A 16,687-nucleotide genomic window follows, 5' to 3' on the forward strand; every position below is an offset into this window, starting at 1 on the left:
AACGTCGTGAGAATGATTGTAATATGTTTAATTTTTATTATTTTATTTCAATTCTACGTGTCTTTACCGAAAGAACCAAGAAGACATTTAACGACGTCGGTACAGTGAGCCTCCGAGGGTCGATTATGCACACAGCCAGAGTCCACCGTGTGGGATGGGTAACACTCACAGTAGTGGTTGGGGTGGTGCAGGGGAGGGTGGTGCTGCAAGGGCCCGTTCTGATGGTGGACCATCGAGGGGGTGTAGGTGGCTGTGCTGCTGCCCGTCCAGTTTGTGACGCTACCTGCATCAAGATACGCACACGCGGGAAATGTGACAAAAAGCGCACCGCTACTTCCAAAAGTGGTGCAACAGATTCTAACACACAATGCAAAACGTTTGCAACAATACCGCATAAATATCGCACAGATTTTAAATCAAAGCCAGCAGCCGTTGGAGACCACTGGATCTGAAGGATTGCCCATGGATATTTTCCTACCATAGCCATGGAAATGCATCTCTCTCAATGACAATTATAACGTGTTAGCACATGCCATATTGTCTATAGAAGAGAGTGGGAATGACAACAATAATCACTGTACAATGATGGTAACATGCCACATCCTATAAAGCGCTGCTCTTTTTAAGTTCTATTTTCTTTCCACCATTATTTGACGATTGGTTTGCTGAACCTGCCTAGAGATATAGCCAAAGGGAACCACACACCTAAAGTGTCCGAGTTTGTCGATGGGGAAAAACAAGCACACAATGGGAGAATGTTGCATTTATCGAGCAAGCAGACACGTGCTTCTGAGGACATGGCCTTCGGTACCACTTTTCCACTCGTGCATCCCGAGCCGACAAAGTGTGCGGTCACCATGGTGGCCGAGTTGGAACCAAACCCTGATGAGATACAATGGTCAAAACAAGACATCTGTATCTCAGAATCAGAATATTTATTCATACTGGAGGAATCTGATCAGCTATAAAGCTCTTTTTCACAGATGTCCAGTAGACATTTGGCTCAGGGTTAAGCAGCCAAGGCTAGTGACGTGTTCATTGTGCGTAACATTAGTTGGTACACAACGTGAACACAGCGTCACCCATAACCTACGTGTGTCCCACGTAACCTCATTTATTGCTTGTCGGTAAAGGCACGGCTCGGCTTCTGCACTGGCTGGGAAAACACTACCTGGCGCCGCCTCCGTAGCCGAACTGAGCTGGCTCGGCACAGCCCCAGCGTGGCTCGGTTGTACAGTGGAAAAGGGGTTCGAGTCTGCACACCCAGCAGGAATCTCCTCCGATGTTTAGTTCACACGTTTAAACAGATGGTAACCGGCAATTCACCAGCAGTAACGTGACCATTATTTATGCTCCTATTGTGTTTTTCTTGGACCCAATGGTGAAACCTGCATAACAGCAATGGGGTTAATGGCTGCACTGACAGAAGCAATGGGGGGGGGGGGGGGGGGGTGCACAAGTGGCTACATGCAAGCCCATAAAATTAGAAGACAGAGAGTGGAGCTTGAAGTACAGGACTCACTGGCAGGTGGCGGTGTAGTTCCTGCTTTGGGGCTTACGTTGGTTACCTCCTCCTCTGAGACAGCAAGCCAAAGGACTTAAGCGTTAATGTGCAATTAATCAGGGTCGATTGGTAATTAATAATTGTGAAAGGAAAAAAAATTATGCTACCGCGTGCCGGTTCCTCGTTCTGCACATCTTATTTTCTTTTTTAAAAAAGCTAATTTAGATTGACGCAAGGCAGTGTGTTAAATATCGGTTTTCAAAAAATGTTTCATCAACCGTGCTTTTCGGGCATAACTCCTTCATAGGTAGCTACAGCTTCGAACACCAGAGTACCCAGTGAACATTGCTTTAACAGGGTAAAAACCTCATCGTGACTCAATGAAATTGAATACGGTCTACGGTTGCCTTCTTTCAACAATATAAATTTGCCATTTAAAACGGATGATGCGTATTTGAGTTCATCATTAAACAGACTCACCTTACTTTTTTCTGTAATTAATGTTTATCTGACAATTATTTAAAAAAATATTTAAATGCCATTGCTTCAAAATGGGCAGAAACATGCCAATTATGCAACCAGCGCAAAGTGCAAACATCTGGTGTGTATGAAAACCATGCACTCACTGTGGAAAGGCTGCGTTTGAGCTGCAAATCCGTTGGGTTGGTTGGCTTGTTGCTGGCTGCTCGATATGGGTAGGATCCTGTCTCCCTGAACCAAGGGCAGTAATGAGCCACTTTGGCCTGCAATGCATGTTAACTTAAAATTAAGAGGTCTGCTTTGACCATGGCCAACTATGTTAAATGTCATTATAATACAAAGGCCCTTACCACAGTGCAGTATGTTAAATGCAAAATCCACTTGCTGTGACTTAGACATCAGCTAGAGAAGACTAACATTCATCTCAATTATTCTTGACCGGCTCGTGTGTTCAAATGACAAGTCCAAAATGTAGCAATACTTTTAATTGTATTGATAAAAAAAAACCACATGGATTCATTCCTAATCACTACAATCAAATGTAAATGTGGTTACATCATGAGAAAATGCAAATGGTAGCAAACAATCTTCACGGCAGTATTAGAGAATGAATAATCATAATAAAACATTATGCAAGAATGACATTTAAACAGAAGCAGCACATGCAGTTACAGCAGTTGAAGCAATATATTAAATTATTATTTGCTGACATTGGCAGTGGTAGCCTTTATTCATAGCACATATATCTCTGGCTTCTATGTGCTATGATGAAGGGACATTGCCCAACACATCACTTATATATATATTTTAGAGCAGTGTTATTAACATGTGTTTAGTTGTCATTTTAACGATGATGGTAAACAAAAATAACAATAATGGGCAGCTGAACAAAACAGCAGTAAAGGATTGTCATCAGGAATATGGCCTGGCACCTGTAGAGGACATTTTAGATTCTGCTGTCAAATATGCTGAACTGCTACTTAAATTATTACAGGATCAACCCAAAAAAAGCACAAGTATAGTTCACCTATTCTGTAGATACACAATTGTGGCATGAATGCTGGGCCGTCTGACCCACGTTTGAATCATAATTGAGAAAATTAAGCTTTCTTTTAGGGTGAAATACCCAAATTCAATTTGTCACCACCACACCCTCTCTGGCTTTGAAGGAAACGTGAAATAAATATTTTTTTTCAGGACTGGCTTGCATTTGGTGGCCCAGCTGAAGGCACATCTGCAAAAATCCCATCAGCAATTATGTGGAGTCAACTTCTGGGACCAATCTACCGATGAAGCAATCAGTGCCATCCTTACGTATTCACCAAACCATGCCTTGATCTGCCCAGTGTGGCGACTCGAATTCAAGGGAGATAGAGCTCAAAAAATATACACAGCTGTTATTTTTGTGATACATACCAAGGCTCTTCATCAAAAGCAGCTGAACATGAGCTGTAAGCTTCTGAACGAAATAATTTAGTTTTTTTGTCAAACCAGTCTTGGACAAGGGCCTCCATCGCTACAATGGTCACGGGGGTTGTTTGACCATTCGTCGCCATCCTGATCAGTATGGGTTGGTTAGGCGGGGGACCCAAGATCGGTTCAGATATCACTCGGCACTGAAGTTAGAAGTGGCCCGGAATCGAACTCGGGTCGCTGGTTTCACCGGGTTCATAGTTCGCTCGTCACAACCACGTGACTTTCAGGACGCACCACTAGAGCGCCGCTAGCGACATCCCAGCCGCGCTGAAGTTTCCTCGCTCGCGTTCACGACGTCAGAGCCCACGTGACCCTGGCGACGTGACGGTGAGCGTGCAATGCTGCAATGTGCTCCACGTTAGTCTATGGAGCCCGGCAAGCAGCGGGGAAAGCCCAAATGTAATGGCTACATACAAGAATGTCCACCGGAATGCAACCGATCTCGTCAGGTCATGCAAGCTAAGCGGTTTTGAGCCTGAACAGTGCTTGGATTTGTGACCACCATGCACAAAACAGGTGATGTGGGCTTGCTGTGGGACTAATTTTTCAGCAGAGGGCAGTAATGCAATGAATTGCTTGTACTGGACTATGCTCCAACGTCTATGCTTCCCACCTTCAAGCAACCCACACTGATCACGTCTGACGTAAGTAAAATTAACTTTCATGACCCGCACGGTGTTGGGAGGCCCTCATCTAGCAGTGGACTCGAGGGCTCTTGCATGATGGCTGCACCACAACCCTGCAGCCAGAAGCATTGGCTTTAATAATTAAATTAGCAGATTTTTATTTACAGAAGCAGCTTTCAACTCGTGCCATAGATCAATATTAGTTGTATTAATGGAATAAAAAAGCACCCGGTTGTTTTATTGGATTGCTTCTTCATTCAATATAATTAAGAAACATGAATAAACATTACAGCCAATTAGAATTGTTAATAAGCTCCTGCAATCATCAGCAACTGTAATTAATATAGCATCCTTCCAGGTAATAAAACAAAGTTCAGGATAATCATGGAGCTGAATGTAATTAGAAAACATGTAGTATCAACACTCTATAGAATGACTATATTTATCGTGTCCATTGTCATACAGTAATGCATGGTAAATGAAACGAGAAGGACAGATGTGAACAGGATCACATCGGTGGAGAATGGCAAAGTGAGCACTCGAAAGGATAGCCTCAACATTCTTACCCTGCATTTTTTACAACCTTGTAGTACATAAATTCTATCATTCACATCTAAAACGTATTAATATTGTGCTCTACAAATGGATTTGCATGCAAAATGTTGTGTTCGTTCATATTCAACAAGTACCATTAAAATGTAATTAAATGTACGTTCACTCGTGTTCTGGGCTCGCTTGACAACCGCTGTTATGATTGAAACATTTCTTCTCAGCAGCTTGTATTGCGTAATACCCTCTCCACAGCAGCTACGATAAAAGCGTTCCCTACATCGGAGCCAGGGGGTTCGAGCGTTGTGCCAATAAGCCCCCACGTTTAGGTCAGGTCCTGAAGAATCTCAGCACGCTGCGGGGACAGACACCGCTCACCATTTGGTTCTGTACTGAAGTCTGCCCTCGCCTTCACTTTGCTCAGAGAACCCAGAAAATAAATGTCAGCATGTTGCCTGCCACTTAAGTGCATTAGGAACAATTAGCGGGCAATCAATTGGCAGTATTAGAAGTGCCACAGTCAATTAACTACTTAGCTGGCAATAAAATGCCAACGCACACAAAGATAAGCACACCACTTATAACAGTAATGGACTAAGTATAAAGCAATGCTCACTAATTTAACAGGGTATGGTCAATACATGTTAATCTGTCAAATATAACCATTTTAATAAAAATATATGGATCTAACGTCATTAAATAAAAAAAGGAGTCAGTAAATGCAATCAATAGTTTAAATAAAAAAAAAACCTACACTTGAGCAAAATAGCTTAAAGCGAGGTTTGTCCTCAGCAAGCTCGAGTGGAATGAACACGGTTGGCCGTGTGTAATTTGCTGTTCCCTGCAGGGCCCTGGAGTGGGGCAAGCGAGAGGCGCGATGGGGTGGAGGTGAGCCAAGGGGGGGCAGCGGTGGGGCTGGAGGAAGGTGCTTTGTGCTCTTTGCACACGCGGCCCCCTCTTTCTGGAGGGTGCATCACTAAAAACAGCCTGGTTGGGCCCTGGAACAGTGTCTCGGATAGGATGAGACCCATTAATAAGATTTTACGTTTTCATATTTGTTTATTTGTGTTCCTGTTTCATAGTGTATATCTTGTTTGCCTCTTACCTGTGATTCTTAAATATGTGTTTTTGTTTTAATGTTACGTCAGAAACACTTTGGCTGTGCTCTCCAGTTTCCTGGGTGAAAATTGGGCTAAGATTTTTATCCAAATTCCGTCCCAGCTGCCTCACAAAGGTAACAAACAGTGTGATACATCCTCATAGACCGTATTGTACATTATCACATCACATTCTGGACTATAATGGTCAAAAGTGTCAAGAGAACGCTCAGTTAAAAGAACCACCACCAGTAGGCATGTACACAACACACACACAAATAGCAAGCCACTGTTGTGCAGGAATCACCATCAAGTGTGATATTTGTTGTTTAAAGAATAATACAACTCACATCTCAAACATTGCTCATGTTGTAGCTACACACCGAGGCTCTGTCTCCAGGGCTAACTTGAATGTGAAGCTTCATATGACACAGCAAAAACTTTAACGCCACATCAGCCACGTCATAGAAGCACTCTAATAATATATCACTCCCGTAGGTTTTAATACGGCAATGTAGCGATGTCTCAAAGAGCACATTATGGTGTCTCCGCAGAAGAGCTGCTCAGGGCTGCGGATTCAAATTCTAGTTTAGCGCGTTGACTCAGCCCATCATCCCTCCAGGATCGATAAATGTCTATAAGTTTGTTGGAAAGGCAACAGTGGCTGTCCACTGGAAAGCCTTGCCTCCATCACAGGAATGTGAAACTTCCACCGCTGGCTCTGAGATCTCATTTTAGTAAGAAATTACTTTGACCAAATAAAAAACTAATCTTAAATTCTTGTTACTGTTGAGGTATGGATGTGAAACTTCTTTCACACCGTACGAAGCCAACCGTTGAAAACACAACCTAGGTAAGTAACGTCATAAACAATATTTTGTTGGGGGTCGCACGTTCAGTTGATACTCTGAGTTGTTGGTAGGAAAGCAGTCTAACTTGTATCCTGATGTCTGCAACCCTTGTTGTAAACCATCAATGGTTAACGATCCTCTCTTTCTTCATCCGCCACCTCCTCATTTATAGATAAATTGCATGCAGGAGCGGACCAAGCTTGACCTGAATGATAAAACCGAAGGACAACTGCAAGAAGGATCTTTATTGCCCATGTCAAAGTCTGCCCCGTGGGTGAAGAGACCGCGGCCAAACCTGCAGGCAGAGCGGGGAATCCCGAGGTAGATGTGGAGGTTGACGGCTCCCCGCTCGAGGAGGAGGGGGTTGCCGGGGGTTGCTGAGAGGAAGGGGGCCCAGAGGCTGGTCCCGCGGGCAGGGTGCCCCCCCCCGGCTGGTGCTGGATAATCTGTATGGACGAGTGACCGTCGGTGACGTGCAGCGATGGGCCGGGACCCTCCACGGGAACACACTCCGGCATGAACTCTTCCTTAACCAGTCGCCCACCCGGTGCTGCAAGAGTGGGGGACAGCAACAAAATATCAACGCCACGGCGGCGAGATGCTAACTCCCTTGCTTGGTATGCGGGAGGTCGTGGGTTCGAACCCGACCCCGAAAGCCTGGATATTTGGAGTTTGTGTCTCTCTCCCCATGGTCGTGTGGATATTTCTCCGGGTCCTCCGGTTTTTCCCTCCACATTAAGAATCATGCGTTTAAGAGTATTTGGCTGCTGTAAATTTCCATGTGATAAGCCATTTCATTGAGCAATCATTTGCGCCAGCTAGCTTGTGAAAAATAGCTATTTAGCTCAGTGGACTTTACCTAGTAAAATAAAAAGTTTAGTATAGTTTTAGTAAAAATTACTTCATTTCGTCTGAATAAAAAAAACCCATCAATGGTTATCAATACTTTTTTTAGCAAAGTGTCACACTGGGATATTTGGCGATTACCTCTGCAAAAATGTAACAACACAATTAGCTGGTGATATGCAGATGCCCCGATTGTAATTTAGTAGTAATAAAGGATGGGCACTTAACAATACATCGAGTGACCGATTACATTTTATTCTTACACTCAAGTACATGCATTTTGTATGAATACAGATGATGTGCAGAGTATATGTTGTTGCATGTTGCACTTGGGCTAATGGAGAGGGCACAACTTTACCAATGAAACAAAGACAGAAAATCTAAGAAACAACCGGAATGACACAAACATAATATTGCTAATGGAATCGTGACCACAGATCGCAGCGATGTATTGAATGGCGCTGGGTGTTAGGGGCGGGTTGCTATCGGTAACACGCTTCTTAAACTATTTTATATTTTATAGTTTAACAGACAAGAACAACACTTACGAGATCCATGAAGTGTTAGTTGTCCAAGGTCTGTGAACAGAACACAATCGACAGTAAAACACAAATCAGAATACAGCACAAGAATATTAAACAATAGTGCGCGATAAAATACAACAAAAATGCCCTTTAATAAGGAGAGAGTTCATTGCGTCCAATGAAAATCTATGTAACTACGGTTGCCTGGGTAGGTGTATTTACAGTGTGTAGAGATGGCCTTTATAATTTACTATCACACCAAATTCTCAAATGTGAGACCAGTCATTTGAAACTGAAGACATAATGGCCAATCCCTGTGGAATGATGATTTTCACCGGATATTTTTTTCCCATTTTACAGCAGTGTGCTCTAGTTCATTCCCTGCGGAATTCAAGAGGTTACTGCGGGTCTAGAACTTTTGACACCCCGACATCTAGCTCCGTGGCAAGTAGACTAACAACTATACCATCCAGGTGCTTCAATATGTGGCTACAGTAATCACATATAGTTTTTTAGAACTCTGCATACTTTGTACTGTAATTGTGAAAATCAATACAAAACTAATTTCAACCTTTGACACGCTAGACATTAATCGATCACTCTCACGAAGCGACTCGGATGCGCGACAAAACACAGGCAAGCAGGAATGCAGTCACATGATGAAGCGCAAACAATTGCCCAAGCTCTGCAGTACTCTATATATTAAGATGTTATCGGCCAATTAATAAGGAAATCGCAGCACCGGAAGAACACTCACACGTGCGACGAGGAAACACTCTATAATCGAATTATTGTTTTATGTAGTCCATAAAAAAATGAACTTGTTGATAATAACCATTAATACATTTCACTGCATTTAAAATACTTGCTTACGAGTTCATGGGTTACACTAGCCTATTTAATTTTGAACCCATAGGTCTCTGCGAACAGATTCATAGATGAGATATTAAAGGCGTTCTAGTGTATCGTCAGACCATGGACTGAATGGCAGACATGGGAGAGAACTTTGCCGGAGATGAAGCGATGAAATAAGCTCCTGTGCAAGAGTTATATGAATTCGCAGCTTGCGGAGGCTTTCACCCAGCAATGGATAGACGGCCGATAACAATGAATGTATACCATAAATGCATACATCCTTCACACAATTAACATTGTTCTAAAGTCGTGCTTAATCCCAAGAGATAACTGCACTGTTTATTAGTTCGACAAAAATGTGGAGAAAACTGGATGAAACACCGTGCGTCTGTGAATGTGTGACAAAGGAAAGAGTACCTAAGCCAGTACCTAGGCCGGGAGACACGACCCGCTCGTAGTGGTACGGGTTAACGCAGACGCTGTCGGCCTTCAGGTCAAAGGCGTACTGGCAGAACTTCAGATGCTTCAGCTCATTCTTGTGCAAATCAGGCCACCTCCAGATGCGAGCATAGATCACGTGTGGGAAGCCTTTTCGACCGGCAACCTGAAACGGGAGAGAAAAGGCACAACAATTAAGACTGTGCGTACTGCTAGACACCGAAATAAACAAAAGTTTTAATGCTCAAGGACGAAAAAAATAAGTGACAAAACACACTGGAAAGTCTTCTTGGTTCTTTCGGTAAAGTCACGTAGAAGGAAAAGAATAAAATAAATAAAATAAAACATAATAAAATAATTGTTTATGATAAAACATAATAAAAAACATTTTAATGTTTTATTTTATTATTTTATTATTTCCCATCTACGTGACTTTACCGAAATAACCAAGAAGATGAATCCCTGCAGTCACGAAAGCTTTAAATCGAAATTTACACTGGAAAAGTATTTGCCCATGAAGCCTTCATCAAGGCATGCTCAACATTCTGCTCACAACATGATTTCCTGGATGACCAGCAACACAAAAAATGCAAAGGTCTCACAAATTACTGGTAACCCTGCACCGCACACTCAATGCACCGAGTGTCAAGGAACAAAGATGCCCTGGTAGGGTAAATGTAAGTGGCATGAAACCGAACGCGCACACGTGTCCATTTGCTACTTTAGGCACACATGATAAGCCTCGTAACCAGCTGATAGCTAACTGTCTGAGACTAAACCACCCAGAAATAGCCTGATCTCATCAGGTCTTGAAAGCTAAGGAGATTGTAAATCATCATGCATAAAAAGGCGCCATAGGCTGTGGCAGCGCTACATTGTCAGCAGAGGGCAGTTGCAGAAAAATCAATGTCTGTACTGTACACCATGCTGTTTATGGATTCTTAAACCATAAGCTATTGGGTTAAGAATTAATTGTAGATGTTCAACTGACTTAAATATAATTGAGGATTAATATTTAAGCATTATCTGCCCACTTAAAAATGCATCATTTATATGGCCATGAATGAAGTCACAAAATTGTGCAAATAGGTGGCATACTTGATCAGTAATAAAATGCTTGCTGAAATAGTTTTGCTGTGGACACCCGACACATCGAGAGACACGGTGGCAATACAAAACAAGTGAGAATCACAACGAGCCTTCAAAGCAAAAACTCATGAACTTCTAACACTTAAATACAATCAGTTTACTTGGGTACCGCTGGCGGCGGATGTATGATTGAAATGGAGGAATAGTTTTACTTATTACAAGCGTTTAAAATGGTTCACCATCACGCTGAATGAAATAAAGTGGTAAATTCAAAGCTGAACACTGATTTTGGATGGGAAAGTAAAATAAACGTTGGAAGAGGAAACAAAACATAAATATGAATCTACTTAACCATCATAGATCTTAGGAGATCTTAAAAAATATCACATCAACTGGTCCCCTCAAATAACATTGTCTGCAGACATGAATTATGGATTAAAGTTACTATGTTAAGGTCACCTATCATCAAAGGGAAAAATACCCAGAATACTTTACAAACCTCCGCGCCCCTCCAGTTAATTCTAGATTTGAAGCTTTCGTGACTGCAAGGATTCATACTCTTTGATTTTTTTCGGTAAAGTCACGTAGGTAAAAGATAAAATATAACAAAATAAATGAAAACAACTAAAGTTACTCCTCCCCCCCTAACGCTCTATATAAACACATTGTCTCCGAAGAGCTCTCTTCATACGCTGCAGTGGTTTTGCTGGGGCGGTCATACCTGATCACGGATGCTTGTGTTGCTTCCGAAACGTCGTGATTTAATTTAGTTGTTTTCATTTATTTTGTTTTATCTTTTACCTACGTGACTTTACCGAAAAAACCAAAGAGTATGCCCCTCCAGTTATTGTGAATAGAAGCTTTAAGCCACCAGCCTCAATACGTCTGAAGCATGCCCCTTCAAATATCTGTGGAAATGAACCTACAAGCCAAATATTGATACTTTTTCGCAAAAGGGCATTTTGCAGTAAGTTTTAACATTTCCTGAAGGTGCTGTTATTTTTTTTCCTCTCCAGACTGTGAAATCTCCAATTTGCATAAAAAAAAATCTAATGTCAAGCTGCAGGTGTTGGAAGCAGGGACAGAAGCTGGAGCATTAATCTCTCGGGGCTTCCCCCCACTGTGTATAAGCAGGATTATTTTATATGAACAGCTGCTACACAGAAAACCCTGCAGAAATGACATCTGCGTGAGCGCATGGCAGCAACTGCACTCTTCATACTCGTGGGCGCAGGATCAACAACTTGTATCACTGCACTCATGACGCTTTGGCATCGTTTTAGAAAGCTTAATTGATTTCTATTTTATTTTCAAATTGGAAAAATGAACACTTAAAGCTGACCAAAGAGTAAACCTCTGCTGGCTGTAAATAAGATTAATTTCACAAAAGCTACAGGCTGGAAAATGATAGAATCATAAAAATAGGATTCTATATTTACCGTAAGACTGTTTTAAATGGTTGCAGATGCAGCAACATGAATACCACCGTAAGTCATATTCACAAGCAGGATCAGATATTTCTCATGATATATGTTTATAACCCATAAGTCTCCGAAGGTTATAGACATGTGGCTTTTTGTTTCCGATGCAGCTTCTCTAGAATATAACCGATGCATCACCATCAATGTGATTATTACTTTGATTGTAGCACTCATTTTTGGCCCAGCAAGTAAAGAAAAGTCAGATTTGATCATTAATTCACTTAAACCATACAGTCCCACATCATTTCTTTACAGCAACTAACTTTATATTCAATCAAGAAGCCACAAAAAAATATTCGTTGAAAAACAACAGCCAATGTGTACGGCCTCCGTGGCGCGGAGTTGGTCCCACGACCCACCTGCAGCCGGCCGTCAAGCGTCCGCTGAATGGTGACGCACTTGCTGGGGTGAGCGCCGTTTGTGGTGATGGCCGTGATGAGGGAGTCCAACTCGTCCTTCTTTTCCTTCAGCTTCTTGACGAGGCTTTCGATGGCCCTCTTCGAGAAGGACTCGCTCTCCCCGCCTTGCCGGTGGCACATGAGGCTGTGCACAATGCTGAGGCAAGCATCGTTGCTCGTTGGTGTTCCCAGCGACATTTTAGGAGCTCTTTTTCAGACTAATAATCTTCCGTTAAACGCCTGCAGTACCTGAGAGATGTAAAAGCTGAATGTATACTTCTTATCTCATAAGTGCCTTATTCCAAGGTGCTTTACAACAATTATTAAAATGTACATAAGATAATAGTGGTTGAAGATTGGGGTTATTAAAAGTGGTGATGTGGTTATGTTGACAGAAGAGGTGGGGAGTAGTTAAGGAGGGGTTTGGGTAGTGATCGGGGTCGGGGTCAGGGTAGGGGTAGTAGTAGGGGTAGGCCTGGTCGTAGCTTGGGGGTGGGGACAGGAAGTAGCAGTAGGATCGGCTAGGGAGAAGAAATGGGTTTTAAGGGAGGTACGGAAGCAGGTTAGTGAAGGTTACATTTAAAAGTGTATATCATTAAAAATATTTTTAAAATCTTCAAACGCAAATTCTAGTCTTCCGATGGCTACAGACCGTCGGATACAATATCAGGTTTTGGCGTCTCTATCGGCTAGAATCAAATTCTAACATGACTTATTAGAAAAGTATTGCGTTGCAGTATGACGTCTCTAACCCCATGACCTTCCGACGAGTGTTCAGGAGGAAGGCGTCACAGAGAAACCCAATCTCTCCATCCACTCTGTCTTCTCAGGAGTCACCATTTACATTTGGCCTAATGATATCGAAATGACTCCATGTCCCACCACCGCTGCCTAAATGTCAGAATCTTTCAGAATCTTTATTTGTCTTTGAGGAATCGGATGCTATGAAGATTTTTTTCACAGTTCCTCTGGCGAGCTCTCTTTTCCACGCGCCACTCTTTCGAGTTCACAAATATTTTGCAGAATGTAGGCGTCTCTGAAAAAAACAAGAACGGTAAGACATTAAATATTATAACTGAAAAATTCTGACAGATGTATAGTTTGCTACAATGTTGTCAGTAGAACAATAATAGTAAAACTTTCCAGCAGCATACGAGCAAATGCATAACATCCACATCGTCAACAACGTGCAGTAATTTAATGTCCAGTGTAGAGCCATTTACAGAGACCAGCAGTTTCTGACAGTTGCCAGGAAACTCATGCAAGAAACTACCAGACCTGTAAGTTGAACTCAATGAACCCATAATACCAGCAACTGCATGAGCCTACTACTGTTGAGTTACAGCATCGTGGTCCAAACATCACATTAAAAAAAACATTAGCAGGAAATACAATTGTAAACAAAAATTATGCTATTCATGGAAAGTGTGCGTTCACTCGAATTCAGGAGTTCCCTATGCGCATTCTGGTTTTCTCCATCGAGCAAAACAATTAAGAATACAATCCATCGATCTCAATGCAGGAGCCTGCTGCAGGGATTGAGTGTCAGTGTCACTTCCGTGGGTGAGGGAATCACCCACGAGCCATAACCAGCACTCATCTATGCTGCCTCCCCCCCGACCCCCGGCGAGCCATTGCTGGAAATTCCACATTCCTTTGGCGGGTATTAGTCTCCGGTACACGACGAGTTCGGTTCTCAGACACAGCGATTGCTACCGTGGGGTGGATTTTCCACCACTGGCTCATGACCACCAATAATATATGAGCAACACTGCTCACGTCGAGTGTGATGATACGAGGTCACTCACGCGCCTATTCCACCCCAGGCAAGCCTCACGCCGTAACTCCCTTCACGTGGTCTTATGGGTAATACCAGTCGCGGATTAAACTCGTTCGGGGCCTGTAGCATATGTTATAGAGGGGTCCTAAATAAATAAATATTAAAACACACATTTTATTACTTGCATGGTCAAGTAATTGTATTTTTTCATTTGCTCTACAGCCAGATAATACGACAAATCGCTAACCTTAAACACCCAGTCGTTCATCAAAGGCGGTATAGTACTATAGTAATAGAGCAAGTGCAGAATAAATGAACCGGAATTGATAGCTTGAAAACATTGAGCGCGGGGCCCGTAGCATCATCAGTAGCTACTTGTGCTACTGGGATAATCCGGCACTGGGTACAACCCTTCAAGATGGTACTGCGAGACGACACAAGCCCAGAGCGGGTCGTCAAACTCTAGATCTCGTGACTTGCGGGTCGGGGTCCCGAGGATCAATCGATTAAAGGGAGTCCCTCGCACGAGACGATCTTCGGCTAAGAAGGGCTTTACTCAAATCCCTCAACCCCTGCACTCGCAGGAACCATTCTTTTCGGGAGCCCCGGGGCAGACGTCACACACCCCCTTCATAATATAGGTTTTTGGGTCAGATCGCGTTATTTATAAATGTGTCGTAACCCTCCACCACCCGACACGGCCAAACAGTAAAAAATGTGTCACGTTTTCAAAGGACAAAATAATTCACTTCTTTAGCACACCAAAATTTGAGTACGCCGTTTCGCTGATAATTACAATCAACTTAATTATCAGCGAAACGTCGTACTACTCAAATTTTAAAATGCTGTTGATTCTCTCTTCAACACACCGGTGGGCTAAAGAAGTGAATTATTTTGTCCTTTGAAAAACGTGAAACATTTTTTACGGTTTGGCCGTGTCGGGTGGTGGAGGGTTACGACACATTTATAAATAACGCGATCTGACCCAAACCCCTATATTATGAATAATATAGCTAATATTGGTCGCGAAAGCCTACTTCGTGTTAAATTGACACACCCTCTTGTATCTACCACGTGTCCCTACCCCGTGTCCCTCAGATCTTCGTGGACGGGGGCTCCTCTATCCAACCCCCTCCCCTCTCGCCTTCCTTCCCGGCTGCGTTCCCGTCGGCTCCCATTGATATAACCGGGGCTGCTGTATTCTAGATTTGAAGCTCTCGTGACTGCAAGGATTCATATTCTTTGGTTTTTTCGGTAAAGTCACGTAGATAGTCTGCCGCTGTCCGAGCCTAGCCAAAGAGGACGTGTGTCCTCCCCTAAACAAACTTAACAACCGGGATCGGCACGGCGAAACCACGCGGCCGTTCACAGCCCCACCGGATGCGTTTGCTCCCAGCTCCTGAGGTCACCACCACAGCTCCCGGAGACGACAGCCACATGATAACCACGCGGCTGTGAGTCGTCACCCAGCGCGTCCATAACACCCAACAACAACCGCCCCCATTCGCCACGAAGTAGCGGTGACGTCACAAAGGCGCTTGTACCAGGCTAGGTGCACTTTGAGCACGCGGTGAAGGCAGGTCACGGGACAAGAAGACCGAGTTGTCCCGTGACCTCTGAGAGGACTATCGGATGGACCACCGGCAAACTGGTTCCGTTTTAATCATCCGCTCGTTGTTGTGAGCGTCGCTTGCCCCGGGCGGCCCAGCAGCGCCGTGCACACACGACGCATCTCGACGCCGCTGGCACCGACATCGGCGTCGACGGGACCGCAACTCGGCGGCTCGAACTCGGTCAATCTCGCGGTCCCCATAGGTGAAGGACAGCCTGAAGCCACTTTTAAACCAACAGCATCACCGCGCACATCACAACAACAGCAGGAGTAGCACGCGCGCGCATCTCCACCACCATCGCTCACCTCCAACCACCACAACCTCGTGCTGCTCATCACACGGGCGCGGGGCTGTGTCTGCCCGCAGCAGAAGACTACGCGCCGCGGTAGAGCGACGAGTGGACAGTGCGAGTTGTTGTTGTTTGTTGTAGTCGGTCGGAGTTTTGTTGTTGTTGTGGTGGTGGTTGTTGTGGCGCTCATCAGCTCCACTCGGCCCCCCCACCCACCCCGCGTCTTGGCCGCCCTCTACAATCCCTAGCGCGCACAGGGCCGCTCGGCTCGCGCGATTGGCTGGCGCTGCGTCGCGTGACGAGGCCGCGAGCCAATCGCCGCGCGCGCGCGCTCCTCCACGCCGCGAGCAGCGCCCATCCGCGGTGGGAAATGTAAAACGATTCACGTTCAGGGGCCGCAGGCGGGAGGGGGGCCACGGAATCTGAACAGAGCTCCTCCTCCCTCCCCGGAACGTGAATTAGCGGAGCCCGGAGGGGCGGGGGAGTGGGTAGGAGGAGGGGCTCCAGGGGAGATGGGGGAGGGGCTCCAGGGGAGAAGAGAAGGGGCTGCAGGGGAGGGGCTCCAGGGGAGATGGGGGGGGGGGCTTAAGGGGAGTCGAGAAGGGGCTGCAGGGGGGGGGGGGGCTGCAGGGGGGGGGGGGGCTGCAGGGGGGGGGGGGCTCCAGGGGAGATGCGGGGTGCTGTGTGGTGGTGGTGGCTGTTTGGTTGAGACTGCGTGCTGTGTGGTGGTGGTGGTGGCTACCTGGTTGAGACTGCGTGCTGTGTGATGGTGGCTACCTGGTTGAGACTGC

The 16,687-nt window shown here is 44.6% G+C and overlaps 1 protein-coding gene across 3 annotated transcripts in view; it reads right to left on the minus strand.

The window, feature by feature from the left end:
• Window positions 1–16,099, minus strand: part of LOC144731455 (mothers against decapentaplegic homolog 4-like) — a 31,944-nt gene extending 15,845 nt beyond the window's left edge. Inside the window, exons 1-7 of one of the 3 annotated variants that reach the window (XM_078612504.1) lie at window positions 15,913–16,099; window positions 12,176–13,250; window positions 9,238–9,412; window positions 7,978–8,007; window positions 6,879–7,133; window positions 2,131–2,247; window positions 170–283 (exon numbers count right to left, since the gene is read on the minus strand). In XM_078612504.1, the coding sequence (XP_078468630.1) occupies window positions 170–283; window positions 2,131–2,247; window positions 6,879–7,133; window positions 7,978–8,007; window positions 9,238–9,412; window positions 12,176–12,412 (928 nt within the window). In that variant the 5' untranslated portion in view covers window positions 12,413–13,250; window positions 15,913–16,099. Of the gene's footprint in view, window positions 1–169; window positions 284–2,130; window positions 2,248–6,878; window positions 7,134–7,977; window positions 8,008–9,225; window positions 9,413–12,175; window positions 13,251–15,912 lie in introns of all 3 variants that reach the window. The other 2 variants (XM_078612503.1, XM_078612505.1) reach the window with 2 other exon arrangements.
• Between the last annotated feature and the right edge of the window lie 588 nt (window positions 16,100–16,687).

The sequence above is a fragment of the Lampetra planeri genome, chromosome 39, assembly GCF_965212315.1.
Source record: "Lampetra planeri chromosome 39, kcLamPlan1.2.h2, whole genome shotgun sequence".
NCBI lineage: Eukaryota > Metazoa > Chordata > Hyperoartia > Petromyzontiformes > Petromyzontidae > Lampetra > Lampetra planeri.